This window comes from Lingula anatina, chromosome 10 (assembly GCF_051362555.1).
Source record: "Lingula anatina isolate TDL-2025a chromosome 10, LinAna3.0, whole genome shotgun sequence".
Classification (NCBI taxonomy): domain Eukaryota; kingdom Metazoa; phylum Brachiopoda; class Lingulata; order Lingulida; family Lingulidae; genus Lingula; species Lingula anatina.
This window is the reverse complement of record NC_141776.1, coordinates 13,540,388-13,557,976: the sequence shown is the minus strand read 5'-3', so window position 1 is coordinate 13,557,976 and position 17,589 is coordinate 13,540,388. Positions and strand designations below refer to the sequence as shown.

Here is a 17,589-nt window from a genome sequence, read left to right as displayed (position 1 = left end):
TAGGCTGAGCCTGTTTAATTATTGTTTTATCATCTTACCTTCTTTAGTGTAAATAAATATAAGATTCGAATATATGGCCTATTCCAGTATAAAAGCGTATTTGATAATTTAATGAGCACGTTCAGAACAGATGATCCGCACACTAACTGATCCGCCGACTAAATCTAAATATGGTCAACCATCATAAAAAGCGATACTCCCCGATGGCCTCCCCGCCTCAACACTCCCCATTAAACGGATTACATCTCGGCTCCGAGGTTTAATTGCAAGGCCTCTGCAGCGAAAATGCGTGTGGAGGCGGGGAGGCCATCAGGGAATTAGCGCCATCGCCTTAGTGGGGTCGCCATATTTAGTCCGCGGATCATCTATTCTGAATGCGCTCTTTGATATATTTCATTTGCTGTGTTTTTAAGATATCTCGATAGTAGGCATTTAAAAGCTTGCGTAAAAAAATCTGCAGATATATAACGTAGATTTATATTCTAGCAAAACTTAACTTTTCACATCTAACACATCGAATATTACCCTTGTCAATGTACACTGAACCCAGATAGCAATGAGCGGTCGGGCCGACGTCGGCATTGGTCGGCACGGTCGCGGTCGGCAGTCGTTGTCGGGCCGACGTCGGGCCACTACTAGTGACCCGACGTCGGGCCGACGACTGCTTCACGCCGTTGGCCCGACGTCGGTATAACGGTGGCTCATCAGCTGTGCGTCGGGCCACTACTGGTGACCCGACGTCGGGCCGACGACTGCTTCACGCCGTCGGCCCGACGTCGGTATAACGGTGGCTCACCAGCTGTGCTCGATTTGCACTAAGCGGCCAATTTCAAATCGAGGTCACCCACACTAAGCGGCCATAGATCGTTGCAAGTGCACTTGACGGTTATTTCATATTTTCCGTATTTTGCACCAAATTGTTAGGTAAGTATTTACTTTAAAGTGTTTATGTTTTTCGTACTATAGATGGAGGTTTATTTGTTGTAGATGAATTAACGAAAACACGCAAATCTGTCGATAATTTGTTAGTCGTAGCTGCAGGCAGTTGGCGCGCTGCATGCCACCTTTGAACCAACGTCGGGGCGACGTTGGGTTTCCGGCGGCCAAAAAGATTTTCCCGCTCAAATTCTTTTATGCTTTGAAAGACATTTCAATTACCACATTTCATGTATAGACAATTTATAAATGTGAATGAGCAACGTTCTAGTACTTTTTTTGTACCTAGGAGTATATATTGTTTATATTTTCTCTAGTTGAATTTGAAATGCTTATATAATAGGGGTATATAGCAAGGCTGCATGATACTAACATGTAAACTTATAATGTCAGCATGGGTTTAACACTGGATAAACCTTAAGGCATACATTCCAAACATTCCAAAGTTTAGCATTAAGGGGTATAATGTCCACTCAGATTTTTACAGGTTTTCTGTTCAAAAATGGACATCAGTAGGCTAACCTAAAATATCCAGAGGTGGTTCTTTTAGGGAGGGGGGGGGGCAAGTTTAAATTGAATTTTTTTCTAGATGTTTAGTCAAATACCCACAGGGTATGATATAATAATGTGTTTTTTTTTTTTGGTTTAGGCTCATAATTAGACAAGGCATTTTGTGCACATTACAAAGCCACACTTTATATGTATCTCATATTTCTCTTATAGTCTTCCATCATGCATTACTACCTATTTGTCGCCTGTGTTGAGCAGTCAATCCTCACAAGAAAATACACAATGAAAGGTATGTGTGTATATAGTTAAAGTGCTTCAATGTGTCATTGCCATGGTAAGATGCAGTAGTTTAACTTATATCATCCCTATCAATGGATTAAGTAGTAAACAACTAAGAAATTAATTTAGCCTACTTCTTGCCTGCGACTCTCTCCTGGAATTTAGTACATTATTCTTCTTAAAATATATGTAAGTGACAGGGATGGGGGTAGGAGGAGGAGGCTGGAGAAGAAGAAGGGTAATATATTTAGCAGAGTAACCACTTCCCTGGAAAATAATTACATTATTTCGTCTACATTTCAAAGTATACATTAACAACTTCATTTCAATATGCAACATTACGAATAAGCGCGGGTGGATTGGATGCGAACTAGGAAATAAGTCATTAGAAGACAACTGAAACCAACGGTTCAATAATACGATAGAGAAACATGGATTGTTGATTCGTTGCGGCCAAAATGGAGCGTATAAAACTAACCTGTCTGTCCCTGACCTCATAAAGTTTAGAACATTTCACATCGCAAATAGAAAAAATAATAGTTAGAGAAACGTGGATCAGTATCATGCTAGATTCCTTAAGCTTGGTTTCAGTTGTCTTCTTAGCCGTTTTTTATTTTGCATATCAGTGAAATAACATATGATATTAACGGTGAATTTTGTATGTTTTATTAGATTAAGTGTGAGTTTTTATATTTTTTCTATTCTCTTCACAGAGAGAGAGAGAAGCAGCCCAGGCGCCGCAGCAGAGTTCCTCAGATGAATCTTAGTCATCATCATCATCCCTCTTCGTCCCGTGTGGGAATTAAGGCCACAGTCACTTCTTTCCAGCGTAGTGTCGTAGTCAAAGATATGCTGCAAATCTTGCGACTCACAGAGCGTCATCTATTTGATATGATGTTAACAATGCCATCAAATGTACGTCGGGGAAACGAGGCAGAAATTAAAAGACAGAATTAGACACCACCGCTGCCCTATAAACAACAAAAACCTCTTCGTGCCTGTGGGACAACACAACACTCAGCTAAAGACATCACCGTCACCGTCTTAAAAGGAAACGACACTAGGCAAAGACGGATCGTCGTACAGAAATGTATTAGAACACTAGACACCTTGAATAATGGACTCAGTAGGGACAATAGTTTCTTAAATGAATATTGATTTTTTATATGTTACGTTTAGCGTTTAGGACGCTTTTGCAGCATCGCGTGCCTTTAACACATCATCGACGCCACATACCCCAGGAGTTTTTCTTCACCATTTTTTTAATGTCTCTGAAGAAGGCCTAGGGACCGAAAGCTTGGATTATATATGACATCTGTAAAGTAGATCTTTAGAGATGCATCAGTAATAATATTTATTTTCAATAACTAATTGAATTATCGTTATTAACTCACTCAGATTTATAAAGATGTTTCTTCACAAAACATGATTCACTTTGTTATTATTATTATCTTTTAGGCCAACGGGACTTTTTCACTTCAGTGAGAGGGTTATTACGAAGAAACGCCGCTGCTACCCTATTGCCAACGTTCGCCAATTGAGTCATAGCTGGCTGACCATGGAGAGTCCATAATAACATTGGCTAATTAAAGAACGGCATTATTTGCATAACGGTGGTAAAACGATGGTTAACGACGTTGGCGCGAAGTTGGCAAGAAGGTGGCACCGTTGGCATAACAACGGCTAACCGCCGATAGTAATAGCTCATAACGACATTGGCCCAACGTTGGCGCGACGTCGGCAAAAGGTCGGCATTATAGTGGCTGACCGCCTGTTATCGATAATAACGTTGGCCCGACGTTGGCGCGACGTCGGCAAAAGGTCGGCATAACAGCGGCTAACCGCCGATTGTAATAGCTCATAACGACGTTGGCCCGACGTTGGCGCGAAGTTGGCAAATTGTCGGCATGACAGCGGCTGACTGCCGTTTATCCATAATGACGTCGGCCCAGCGTCGGTGCGACGTTGGCAAAAGGGTGGCAGACCACCGGTGGGCCGACGGCGGGCCGCCGGACACGCCGACTTCGAACCGACGTCGTCTGCCAACGTTGGCCCGACGGAGGCAAAGTCGTCGGGCCGACGTTGGCGCGACCACTCTTTGCTATCTGGGAAGTACCACAATTAATGCACGTACAACGTATATTAAATCACAGAAGTACTTCGATGCTATGATTTAATGTAGTGGGTCTAAACAGTTGTTGGACAGTGAGTTCACCTGGATAAGTCATATTATCTGTTTATCCCAACTTTATCTGGTGCTGTACTTTGATTATAGGCAGGCAACGTGATGAAGGGAGGTGGAGGGGCTGAAAGCAATTAAAATTCCAGTTAGTTCATCAAAAATGCATCTGGATGAGTGAGATCGTCCGAGGCAATTATACAGGGAGGAATAACCCGGGGGGGGGGGGGGGTGTCCTGATACATACCAGTATATTACCTTTTATGAATGGTGAAGTCCTAGCTACTTTCTGTTACAATGTCTACTTGCAAAATAAAAGGGTACGAGAAAGAAATGTAAACAATAAAACAATGCAGTTTCCCTAAAGTATATAGGCCTAAATATCTAACAAATCCAGCATCTGAGGAATCATATTTCGGCTGCCACCAGTAGGAACCGTTTGAAGTTCATTGCAAGTCATGTCAGGCATGCGAACGCCCAATATACAATTTATACAACGCCTGAGTAATACGGGTGACCTCCATATACATGTAGGCCTATGTCTGGTAGTTAACCAAGGGATGCAGAAAAGCACAGACGGTATGGAAGGGACGCAGGCCAAGCCTATTATAGGCATCATCGGAACAGGCCAGTTTGGCAAAGCATTTGCCACGCGTCTCGGCTTCACCACTTATCAGTTTCTTATCGGTAGCCGCAACCCATCAGGTAAATACGCCGTAACCGAGGAAACTGGAGATGGCAACTCCGTTACCATGGTTCCTTCTTCGAATGAAGACGTCGCGAGGTCGTGTACTATTGTGATAGCAGCACTTCGACCCGAGCACTATGAGGAGACCCTCAAACCTTTAGAGTCGCTTCTGGAAGGGAAAATCGTCGTTGATGTCAGCAACGCGTCGTCCTCTAGGTCGCTGTCGCGGGAATCTAACGCGGAAGCACTGCAAGCCCTTCTCCCAGCGTCGCTCGTCGTTAAGGCGTTTAATGTGGTGTCAGTGTACGCCTTGGAGACGGAGCTGTACGGAGGCGGGCGTGCGGTGTATGTTTGCGGGAACAACTATGAGGCGAAATCCCAGGTCCACCAGCTGGTCCGAGACATGGAGTTTGTCCCCATTGATTCTGGGGGGTTGCTGGCCGCTCGGAAGGTGGGTAACTATAAAGATAGGGCTCATTCCCATTGAAGCTATCGGTCTATGTATATCGATCCAACGCTGCGGAGACTCTGAACTAGGAGATTAATATGCCGACCTCCTCTTCTTTCCAACGTTACCGTATAATCGCCAGCTTTTCTGTAGTTGGACCGATCTACGTAAACCGCTAGTTTCTATGTTATAAAAGCGTTATATGCTAATAAACGAATGCCTGTACATGTTTTATGACTGACGGTTGTCTTCTCAGCGTCTTCCATTGATCCATCCATCTGAACGATGGAAGCAGGTCGGCATTATTGGTTTGCATTACGTGAACAGCTATAACATGTACTTTACGTCAGATTTGATAATAATAAATTGGAACACGTTTAGATTGTGTTGTAGCATATATTTTAATTAGAGGGTTAAATGAACTTACCGTAGGTGAGTGATATTTGACCTGGATTCCACATCATCGTCGGTGACAGAATAGGGTTCACATGAGAGATGCGCGCGCAGCTCAGCGTCATATTTCAAAGTAGTTGTAGTGTGGACCACAGAGTGACAGAAAGGTTCACGGGAAGGGAACTATCCCAGGGTGGGATGTGAACCCTATTCTGTCACCGACGATGATGTGGAATCCAGGTCAAATATCACTCACCTACGGTAAGTTCATTTAACCCTCTAATTCCACATCACCGTCTAGTGACGTAATAGGCTCCACATGAGACGTTCAAAGTGTGGTCCGAACACAACACCTTACAAGGTTTTTTGAAACCAGCAAATAAAGGCACAAACACTGTGTTTAAATCAACATGTATTAACTGCAAAGAACAATAAACTTGTTTATCAAACAACTTGTAACAGCATATTTGATGCACAATAGAAATTCATCTGCACAATTTGCAGGAAACAACTCTAACTGCACAAGTTGCAGTTATAAACAGCATATTTAAATGCTCGAAAGAACTTCATCTGCACAATTTGCAGGTAACAACTGTAACTGCACAAGTTGCAGCTAAAAAAGTAAAATCAAATAGTTTATAAAACATCTCCCTGTAAATCTGAATGTCCATGTCAAACATGTGTACCAGTGCCAGACAAAATCGCATCTGCAAACTGGCCCTGTTGAGTTATTTCTTTATCGTAATATTTAGCAAATGTGCAATCTTTAGACCAGCCTGCCGTCTTCAAAATAGTGTCTAATGGCACTTTAGCAAGTTTTGCTTGTGAAGATGCTGCACTACGTGTGCTGTGTGGAGTAAATTTCTCCATGTCTATACCAGCCATATTCATAGTTTGCTTAATCCATCTAGATATGGTAGATTTGGCTGCTGCCTTAAATGGCTTTACAGATGTTAAAACAATCTTGTGATATTTCCTCTTAAATGTTTGACACGGTCCATGTATTCCATTAAGACAGTACATAAACATAATCTTCTATCTGGTGCATATGCTGTCACTGTTATTTCACCAATGTGGTGACCTGGTCTTGACTGCTTCAGTAAATCACCAAATCTAAATGTGACTTTAGACTTATTAATTGTGATGTTACGAATGTCAATAAGATGCAAGGATTGCGTTCTTTGACCTGTCAATAAAATGGTCAATGTCACTGCTTTCTTGCTCAGTTGTAAAAGATTAAGTTTTTTCACAGGTGAAAGTTTTTTGAGGTAATTCAAAAGCAAACTTGTGTCCCATATCACATTGTTCCTTGGTAATGCAGGTCTAGAAGTAAAAACTCCTCTCATCAGTCTAACCACATGAGGATGAGCACCTGCTGGACACTTATCCACTATAATAAAAGTTGAAAGTGCTGATCTTGCTGTATTAAGAGCAGAATATCCAAGTCCCATATCAAAGCAATGGGCTAGAAAATTTACAACATCAGTTACATTTGGTGACAGGGTATTAATGTTCCTCTCACTACAATATTGAATCCATCTGGAAATGTAAGATTCGTATTGCTTGACAGTTGTATCTCTCCATGAGGACATGACCAATTTGACAGCTGTTGGCGAAAATGCCATGTCTTCGAAACTTTCCCTGACAATACACAAGCCATTAGCTGTAACTTTGGAAGATGATTGTCCATGTTTTTGTGTGGGTGCCACAGCAATTCTTGCTTCCTGGGAAGTAAAAAAGGACAAGATATTAACATATGGCTCAATTTTGAAAACCATACTTGAGTTGTCCAATAAGGCACTACCACTATGATACTATCCACTTGATCAAACTCTATCTTGCTTAACATCTTTCCTATTAAAGAAAAAGGTGGAAATGCATAAGCATTTATCTGTGACCAGTCAATAGACAAGGCATCTGTTGTCATAGCAAATGGATCAGGTTTCCATGATACATATTTAGGTAGTTGATTATTCAGCCTTGAAGCAAACAGATCTGTTTCTGGTAGATAAAACTTCTTAGTTATATCTTTAAATACTGTTTGGTGCAACTTCCATTCAAGATTATCATGATCAAGTCTACTTACTTTATCAGCTTCTACATTATTTTCTGATTCAATATATGCAACTGATAACCATATATTTTTTCCCTTGCACCATAACCAAATTTTTCTGGCCAAGTTATTTAGCGAGGGTATTTTCCCTCCCATTCGAGCAATATATGACAAAGCAGTTGTATTATCTATACACATTTTAATGTGAATATTTGTTTCATCTCGTGCAAAGCATTTTAGAGCAAACCATGCAGCTAATAATTCAAGATGATTAATGTGAAAAGTACTTTCAACTGCTGACCAGTTTCCTCCTGATGTGATGCCCCTGCATGCTCCCCCCCATCCTTTTTCTGATGCATCAGAATAAATAACTAATGAAGGGTTCCCATGTGAAATCAACTTAAAACTTGAATGAATATTTTGTATCCACCAAGTCAAGTCTAGTTTCAAGGCATCATCATTGGCAATCTGCAATTTTGCTTGAAAGTCTCCTTTACTAGCTTTCAAAGCTTGATTTTTTCTCATATCCAGTGACCTATAAAAAAGAGGCCCATATTCTACACCAGGAAAAGATGCTACCAATAATCCTACTACTTTTGCCAATTGTAGAATAGTTATACAGTCCTGCTGTAAGAGATCGGTACATGCCGAAAATATTTTATCTGCTTGTCTCTTGTTTAAGGACACTCGCATTTTTACAGAATCCAATGTAAAGCCTAAAAAATCCAACTTTTGTGTTGGTTCTAAAACAGACTTAGTTGGATGCACAGTAAACCCTGCTTGAGTAGAAACTTTAACTGTTTGCATCACATTCTCTCTGCAATCTTGCAAAGATTCTCCAACTAAGAGACTGTCATCAATGTATGGACAATTCATGTGACCTAATTTCCTCAAATAGGAAAAAATTGGTTTGGTAACTTTAGTAAAAACACGTGGTCCACTCGCCAAGCCATTTGGTAAAACCTGATATTCATACAAGTTCTCATCAAATTCAAATCTTAACAGTTTCTTGTGTTCATCACAAACTGCCAAACAATAATAAGCATCTTTCCAATCTATGGTTGACATAAAACACTGAGGTTTCATAAGATTAATGGCTGACTGCAAACTGGTCATCTTAAAATGATGATATACAACAGAAGCATTAAGTTTCCTCAGATTTAAAATCAATCTGTACTTTCCATCTTTTTTCTCTCTTAAGAAAATATTGGAAATAAATTCACCTGCGCAATGTTTGACCTTTCGTATCACTTTCTTCTCTAAAAGTTGATGAATTTCAGTACAAATTATATCAGATTCTACTTTATTGAAAGCATAAGTCTGAGGAATTCTTGACTGTTGTGTTGATTGGTCTATTTCAATATTGATACCATATGAAACAGTATTCAGTATATACTTATCTGACGTAAGATTTGGCCAAAACTTTTTGCACTTTTGTAAATTACCTGCAGTAAAATTTGCTATCTCAGTGGCCAATTTATCTTTTAAAGCATCAATATATGATGACCAATTGATACTGACCTCTTTAGGTGCTTCATTTTTTCTCTCTAATCCCGCTTGGGCTTGCCTGCGTGATTTGGCCTTGATTTCTTGAAATTTCTGTAGCCGTTTTTTGAAGGTGTGTACTTTTGAAAACCTCTTGGCCTATATGCTGGGCGATTACGCCCATGGTAATCTTTACGGCTTCCCACTTTTGTTGCTACCTTGTTGGTTTCATTGATACCTTTCACAACCCCGGCAAAATCATCGCCAAATAACCATTCGGTAATGGGGGTGTCCGGTGAACAAACGTCTCTGTACTCCCTGTGCAAGTCTGGTTTTATCAGTTCTCTCCTTCTAAGGGATATCTCAATGCTGCCATTGGCAACAAACGAAAACGCATTTAATACAAGAGACAAACCAGCTGGAATATCAAATGACTCCTTTTTATTTTTAGCCTCCAGAAACATATTCGCAAGTTGGGCCAGAGGTGTGAGCGCTCTGACCACCCTGGTCTGCGCTTTCTGTAATCTAATATCTTTACCTCTGGTTGCAGGTAGAATTTTATTCCACACCTCTGTATTAACTTTGGGCACTTTCAGCCCACCCAAGTTCGCTGGAGGTGGAAACTTTTCCAACTTTTCCTTAATTTTCTCATCCGAAATTCTTTTTGACGTTATTCTGTTGAGAATCTCCGCCAATTCTGGCATTATACTAGGAGATGTTGCTTCTTCGTCAATTAATTCTTGGGAAATCTTCTCAAGAATTATATTCCCTTCCGTTTCACTGTGGATTTCAGTATTAGTCAGTAGGTTGTCAACTTCTAAATCCATATCAAGCGACTCCTCATCGCTAAGAGCCAACAAATCGTCTTCGTCGACTTCTAAAGGACGTTTACTGTTTTCATTGATTTGTTTTTGCATTTGCTCCATTTTTTGGAGAATTTGACCCAAAAGATCGACATTCCCTCCATTGGAGGTGTCATTCGATGTGCTAGCCGAAGCACGTGGTGTCGGCACTTTCACCTCCTCATTAGAAATCTCCTTAGACGCACTGACAACCCGTTTCGCATGTGTTTTTATCTCCTTGTCAGTCTTTTGTTTTGGTCTACTCTCTTTGACGATAACTTTACTGGTTTTTGAACCCGAATTATCGGGCTGATTGTTACCTTCAGAATTTTTATCCGCCATTTTTGTCGGTGTCACTGTATAAAACTTTTACCACGCTTAATATACTTTTATTGCGCAGTACACTAGTGCGCATATAAATTGAAGCGCAGTAGCAATGTGCGCAGATGTAGCCACAGAACAGTGCTTGTAACAGTCTGAAACGCTAATCCCAACACATGAAAACAGTAGTAAGCACGATTTCGTGCATTTATTGCGGTAAATATGTATCAGTGTGTATTAAAACACACATCACTGTATTAACAGTATGTCAGCAAAAAACTCAAAAGACTGCAGAAATATTAATTTCATGCAGCTTGTAAATCCGCGTACGCTTCGCTGAGAAACGGCGCAATGACGCTGAGCTGCGCGCGCATCTCTCATGTGGAGCCTATTACGTCACTAGACGGTGATGTGGAATTGGTTTTACTCGCACATGTACATACATGTACCTGTAGGGATAATAATCCAAATTATCACGAACACTAAAAAAAACCCTGTAATTTAGCCCGCTATCACTTAAGTTTTTATGCTTCTAATCCTACATAGACATAAAAAAATAAGACAAGCGGTTAGTTCTTAGAAAGGATATTAATACGAAAAGGAAAATATCTATCAAAATATCTTATCCAAAGACAATAACATGTATCGTAACAGGTGGAACTGATGACACTGGAGCTGTTCCCAGGATGGGGTTTTCCCCTTCTTTTCTCCTTCTTTGTGTTGGTTGTATCCACACTGAGCCTGTTGCTAAAATTCTACTGGGTGCCCTTGACACCGAAGTACAACTACAACCAGCTCGCCTCTATGATGCTTATGTTGGCCTTCGGGTTTGCCGCCCTTCAGCTGCTGGCGTGTGTGTATCTTCCTGCCCCTCTCGCCGCCATCTTGCAACTCGTGAACGGAACGAAGCACAAGGAGTTCCCTCGTTGGTTTGACGTGTGGATGAAGGTAATTGTACATTGAGAAAATGAAAAGAAACATGACGACATAGGCCATGTCCACGCTCGGCTGTCACCTTGATTGGATAGTAAACGATTGTCGTAAAATCGCTAAATGATATTAAAACCGGGTGCATAAACTTGAAAACCACCTACAACAACCTTGGACTACCACATTAATCCAATACAATGCAAACATAAACTATAACAAGTGGTTAAAGCCTTCAAACCGAATGTCGTAAAGTCCCCATATACCTCCATAGAGACAATAAAATAGAATGAGCTTGTGAAACAAGAAAAATCCAGTTCCAACATAATAATCGAAATAAAATACTGCCGGGCATCGGAGCGGCCTAAAACTTGGCACGCTTACCGCTAATACTGCAGGCTACATCATCCTGTCGCTCGTTTGTAAATTCCGTGCATGGCATACGCACAATCAAACCGTAAAAAACAAATTCTCGGGGTGTCGTTGGCTAGGTCCACTCAACAATCCAATTCAGGAAATGACGTAACCGCAGAGGTCGCATTGTCCAATGGCATGGCTTCTTTTTCGTAATGGTAGGTTAGAGTGGACCTGGCCAACGACACCCCGAGAATTTGTTTTTTACGGTTTGATTGTGCGTATGCCATGCACGGAATTTACAAACGAGCGACGGGATGATGTAGCCTGCAGTATTAGCGGTAAGCGTGCCAAGTTTTAGGCCGCTCCGATGCCCGGCAGTATTTTATTTCGATTATTATGTTGGAACTGGATTTTTCTTGTTTCACAAGCTCATTCTATTTTATTGTCTCTATGGAGGTATATGGGGACTTTACGACATTCGGTTTGAAGGCTTTAACCACTTGTTATAGTTTATGTTTGCATTGTATTGGATTAATGTGGTAGTCCAAGGTTGTTGTAGGTGGTTTTCAAGTTTATGCACCCGGTTTTAATATCATTTAGCGATTTTACGACAATCGTTTACTATCCAATCAAGGTGACAGCCGAGCGTGGCCATGTCTATGACTTCACGAAACTTATACAGAACACGAGTAATGCATGCACAGCGTGAAGATATAAAATAAATAATTATAATAAAAACTAGTGATAAGGCTGAAGATCATGAGGAGCAATAATAATAAATGTAAACTTTATCTGATGAATATCACACACTTACAGTGCATGTGCCTTTATAGCGTGTCCGAGAGAACTCTCATATATTCATGTACGTGTCGTGCGCGCGCGTGCATACATTCGGTTACGATAGTGACGTGTGAGTGTGTGCACGCGCGCGCGCGTTAGAGAGAGAGAGAGAGAGAGTTAGAGAGAGTGCGTGTGTGTATCAGCTTTCGTTGCTTCACAATTAATGTTCTGTTTCCATGTTACGGAGCATATATATCAACTAAATTCATATTTTCCCAGGCTCGAAAGCACCTGGGTATTATAACCCTGGCGTTTTCAGTGATCCACACCGTACTCGCCCTACCCCAATACGACCTGGCCTACCTCAGCGACTATTACTATGAAGTGGAGATGGTGGACGTTGTGCGACACGCCAATGCCTCAGACCTCGTCACAGCATCCATTCCCATCGCTGGGAAGATGAATTGGAAAGGTAAACTTTATCTGATGGACAATTCATTTATGACGTGTCATATTCAATGAATATTAACTGAATGATAAAATATTCTATGTAGTTTGAAAATACAGTTGTAGAATACATGTATGAACTGATGTTGCCAAAAGTTTTTTTTACTTCATCCCTGCGCAGGCGTGACCGTGCTTAAACAAAAGGAGTCGGTACAGCTCATTTTTGGACGTAATTGTAGGGGTAATTGTGCCCTCTACCAGGGCGACGGATCGATTTTTCACAGATATTCACAGATATGTCTCTAGATAAATAGACAGTCATTTTGGTCTGATGTCGATTCAGCAAAAAAAAAATGTCCATAAAAATAACTGAGACCCTGGTAGAGGGTAGGGTAATTGGGTGTCAAAAGTTTAATTCATTTTCCTAGGGATATTAATGTAATTGTGACTCACACATTGCTTCAGGTGAGACGATGCTCTTGGCCGGCACAATTGCGCTGATACTTATGGCCGTTGTCGGGATTGCCACCCTACCCTCCGTGCAACAGACCCTCAGCTGGCGGGAATGGACGTGCATACAGTCCTACGTTGGTGTCGTCTGTTTTTTAACGAGTATTGCGCATGTTGTTTGCATGGGGGGTGAGTACTGGCAGGAAACAGCCTTTTACGAGACCAATTCCTGGAATGTCCTGCTGTTCCCTTTTGTGGTTGTCCTCCTCAGGATTTTGTGTCTGCTGCCGTGCATCAGTATCCCAGTGACCAAAATACGCCGAGGGTGGGAGAGAAAGACCACAAACAGCCAGGCAAAAATTGTCTAGATGACATACATATTTTAGATCCCAAAAACGCTCGAATTGTCACATTTTTTTAATCAGACCTATTTTATTACGCACTTGTAAGCTCAGAACTAGTTTACATCTTTATATTACAATTATATTTTTTATGATTCCCACACGTTAGTTTTTAGATCCAACATTATAAGGAATATATAACTTTTTAAAAAACCATTTATAACATATACATACATATAACAAATTAAGTGCGTGTCATTACGATAAAGAATTATGCATATGTAATGGAATATATAATATTATATTTAAAAAAAAAATATATATATATATATATATATATTGCATGCTATTGGTCAAAAAGGGGATGCATGCTCTAAATTTGAAGAAATGGTATAACATGGATATCTTCATCGATACTTTGTACTTTCTGTATCTCGAGTCATTTCAGATATGGCATCTGGGATAATAAACACTACATGTATTTGTGAGGTGATCAACTGTACGCAGAAATGCGTGGAACTGGAGGAGGGACTTTTGACCAGTTTGATATATAAATAATTAATAAAATCAATAGTTTACAGTGAGATACTATACAATAGACAGTTCATAATAAGATATTGTATAAAATTGGTACTTCAAGGTTTGTTCCCTATATCTCGAACAGCTATTCACATAAGGTATTGCTTTTGTGAAGTATTGCAAGCATGGCATTGAAATTCAAAATGTTTCAATAATAAAAACAATTGTTGATACTACTTAATGTGTCTTGTGTGAAATTTCACGAAATATAATTTGATCTACAGATGCAAGATGGAAAACTCAATACCTGTACCAGCCATAATGTACATGTATGCAGTCAGAAGATAAGTCAATGACATTGACGAAAAATATCAGTGCTTGGTTGTTATTTAAATCTGTCATGTCTCATTTAAGTTGAAGTCTTACAATATTGTCTCTACTCAAAGTTATTGCCTGGTTCACAGCGATATTCGATAGATCTTGATACACAGCTCAACAAAACTTTTTACGAATGAGTCATTTCACACCTCAAGTTGCAATTATTGGAAACAAATCTCTTTTCACAGTTCCAGCATTTTCAATCTTTTTTCACCTCTGTGAGTTATTTTATGGATTAGTATTTTTCTTCTTTCACTTAAATTTTTGTTGCTTTTCTGATAATTACATGGTCTATCTCCTGTGTGAGTTCTTCCACTTGTTCTGCTCTGATGCACCCATCAGAATTATCTTGTATCACAGTACTGGCCCTTGTTTGGAATCACTCCCTCTCCAGGCCCGTAGCCAGCAATTTCAAAGGGGGGGGGGGGGGTTCTGAAAAAGTGGACCTTTTACATATAATCCCCATGTACCTAGGTCAAATTTTACCCAGAGTGGACCTTTTTCCAGCAAAAAGGGGGGTTCTGTCGAACCCCCCGAACCCCCCCCCCCCCCCCCGCCCCAGCTACGGGCCTGCTCTCCCTCCATAGCACTTCAGTTTTTGTACTTTGCTTTCATCACTAAAGGAATGAAAAGTATATAAGCATTTTAACATTTATTGGAAGGCTTATGCCATATGTTGCATGTTAAGAAATAAAGATCTTTTATGTTTAGCTTCAATCAAATAATTACAAAGAATTTACTACTGTAGGTGAAATAGTTTCTTTGTTTTTTTTTTAAAATAAATGTATATTGTTGTCATATGTGAGGAGAATCATATAAAACAACTTTCAGAAGAATGGAAACTACATCAAAAGCACACAAAATTCAATTACCAAGTTTCATGAGCCTGATGAGGTTTCACTTCCTAATATTTTAGGGTTATGCAGGGGACTTTTCACAGTACTAGGCAAGGAGTTTCAACCTCTGTTACTGCACATTGCAGTAGCTTTTAGGTCGCAATTTTCTAGTAAAAAAGTCAGAAAATTCAATTGATACTTTTACATCCTAAAAAATAGCAAGGTTCTTACCATGCACTGCCGCTGACAGCCTTTTAGAATAAAATTCCATTAGTGCTTTTTATTTCACCCCTCAAAGTTACCAGTGGAAAAGAGAACAACTTGTCACCCGATAGTGCGTTTGTACACTTCTCTTCAAGACAAGCCAAATCCAAGCAAATTATATATGACATATGACTAATCATTTACATCTTTCTCTACTGTATCCAGCGAGCCTTTTTGCAAGGAATAAATGATCAAAAAATCTGCCAGCCTCGGAAGGCTGTTACACAAATTGTTCAAAAGTCAATTGATTTTTCCTTAAACATAGAAAAACATCCCTTCTGAATGGAAACAATGTAATGTTCACAAACCTTCTCCCAACTGGATGAAAAGGAGGAAAATTGATATTTTGGTCGTGTTCAAGCATGTCTAATGTTACCCACTCTTATAATAATGCCTTTCTGTTACAAAAATGAACAAATTAAGATTGTTCGATTGAAAAACATCCCATAGCGCATTTCTTATTTAGTAAAAATAAACCGTGCTTCGCAAAAACTTTTGTTTCGATGTATACGCAAATACACTGGAATATTAGAAATGCACTCGACTCTAAGTATGCAAGATTTGTTTTAATATAAATAACACTCTTCAGTTGGATCGATATGGACCGTATTGTGTTTTACTCGTTTTCTTTCACACGCTGATGTGAATTGCGTTGCGGCAAAGGATCACTCTCCGCTATCGATTTTAAAGTCAGACTTGGGAAATCCGCTTTAGAGTAGAGCGGGAAATAAAGCAGATCATCGATCTTAAACCTCATAATTTCCATTTAGTTAAAAACTCAAATGCGCCTTCCTGTGTTTAAATACAAGATACAGTAAGTCTACATAGCTGTTTTGGCCCGTGAGTGATTAGAAGAGTCATTTAACGACGATGACATTTTTTTTCATTTCAGTTTAAGTCTTATGCAATTTCAGCTTTATTCTTTTCTGTTATCAAATCACAAGGTCTAAATGGCTGACAAATTGTAAACTTGAAAACAAGAAATTAAGAAATGTTGTCTAGACATTGATTTCTCTTCTCACGAGAAAAGCAGGGGAAATTGTTAAAGACAGGAAAATGATGACAATCTGGAAAGTGTTACTATGAACATTATGGAGAACACGTGAAATATTACGCTTAAAAGATTATTAATATATCAGTTTAAACCTTTGTCTTCTTCCCTGTATCTGCTGCGTGAAATATTGTCTCTAAACAAGTACAGTCCTAGTCCCTTTCATTCAAGTATCATGTGCTTCAAATCAACCAGTATGTTTTTAATTTAAAAATAGAAATTTACATTGAATGTGACTGACACACAAACTGCTCGATTCTAATCAATAAAAGAATAAAATTTTGTTGAATTATTTCTGACTTATGGAAGCATATCACTCCCTTACCCCCCCCCCCTCCCCCGTCCCACCCCACCTCCATGGTAAATAACATATTCTGCACGCCCTTAGATTGATTGACTCCGCGTGGTCAAAAATCAGATCAAGCCAAGTGCTTGGATGGTAAAGTACTATGCACTGTAACGCCGTCCCAGTTGGACTGGAAATGGAACCAACGAAGGCAACGACTGATGCAAGAGCTGAGTTCATTTGCACATCAATAATTAATTCTTATTTGCTACCGTTACCAAAAGGCATCAAGTTACTACAAAAAACGTTTTCGTGCTTTTGTCAGCTACTGGTGCGAAAGCAGAAGAGCAAATAGAAATTGTGCAGCAGTGTTGATTTTGTCTGTCCAAAGATCATGAGAAAATTTTAGCTTTAAATGAAACAGCCCTGAGTCTTTTACGTTAATCGATTACGGCAGCATTTGAGTAAGTGATCATATCATTTTTTATCGACATCTTGAAGGGTTTCAATAGACTCAATTCTACACCAGAAGCTGAGCACATTAAAAAGAGATAGCAGCCTTGTAATGTAAACACACCATTGGATCAAGTATGCATAATACACTGCGTTTGTCTGTTATGAAACAAGGTGAAGGATGGTTTGAAAAGATTTCACAGTATCCTTTAGAGCGTATTCAGATGCACATATCCTACTAGCTGGGTCGAGCCAACTCTGCGTGGTCTTCGTTCAAGTGCAATCATTTAAATCAGCTTAATAAGCACACGATAGTAAATAAACCCTCGCTGCTGGAGAAGGTGTGCCAGATTATTAAGCCAATTC

The 17,589-nt window shown here is 39.8% G+C and overlaps 2 protein-coding genes and 2 long non-coding RNA genes across 4 annotated transcripts; 2 read left to right on the top strand and 2 right to left on the bottom strand.

Annotated features, from left to right (window-relative positions):
* Positions 1 to 537: 537 nt before the first annotated feature.
* On the top strand, positions 538 to 3,154 carry LOC106179545 (uncharacterized). Its single transcript, XR_015331496.1, has 3 exons — positions 538 to 924; positions 1,660 to 1,735; positions 2,443 to 3,154. It is a non-coding gene; the product is annotated as an uncharacterized LOC106179545 (long non-coding RNA).
* Positions 3,155 to 4,358: 1,204 nt separating this feature from the next.
* On the top strand, positions 4,359 to 13,463 carry LOC106159877 (metalloreductase STEAP4-like). Its single transcript, XM_086997560.1, has 4 exons — positions 4,359 to 5,043; positions 10,789 to 11,082; positions 12,478 to 12,670; positions 13,111 to 13,463. Exons 1-4 carry the CDS (start codon positions 4,363 to 4,365, stop codon positions 13,461 to 13,463), a joined length of 1,521 nt encoding a protein of 506 aa, XP_086853686.1. The 5' UTR covers positions 4,359 to 4,362.
* Positions 5,833 to 10,155, bottom strand: LOC147759628 (uncharacterized). Its single transcript, XM_086997387.1, has 2 exons — positions 9,008 to 10,155; positions 5,833 to 7,157 (listed from the first exon to the last, which is right to left on the bottom strand). The coding sequence occupies exon 1, from the start codon at positions 10,153 to 10,155 to the stop codon at positions 9,034 to 9,036; it is 1,122 nt and encodes a 373-aa protein (XP_086853513.1). The 3' UTR covers positions 5,833 to 7,157; positions 9,008 to 9,033.
* Positions 12,544 to 15,492, bottom strand: LOC147759627 (uncharacterized). Its single transcript, XR_015331392.1, has 3 exons — positions 15,401 to 15,492; positions 13,099 to 14,950; positions 12,544 to 12,649 (listed from the first exon to the last, which is right to left on the bottom strand). It is a non-coding gene; the product is annotated as an uncharacterized LOC147759627 (long non-coding RNA).
* Between the last annotated feature and the right edge of the window lie 2,097 nt (positions 15,493 to 17,589).

Excerpts from the sequence above, each read along its gene's own strand:
- LOC106159877 (XM_086997560.1), top strand. The coding sequence starts at position 4,363 with ATGTCAGGCATGCGAACGCCCAATATACAATTTATACAACGCCTGAGT. Across the intron at positions 5,044-10,788 it reads GGTTGCTGGCCGCTCGGAAG|GTGGAACTGATGACACTGGA; the intron begins GTGGGTAACTAT and ends GTATCGTAACAG. Across the intron at positions 12,671-13,110 it reads TGGGAAGATGAATTGGAAAG|GTGAGACGATGCTCTTGGCC; the intron begins GTAAACTTTATC and ends ACATTGCTTCAG.
- LOC147759628 (XM_086997387.1), bottom strand. The coding sequence starts at position 10,155 with ATGGCGGATAAAAATTCTGAAGGTAACAATCAGCCCGATAATTCGGGT.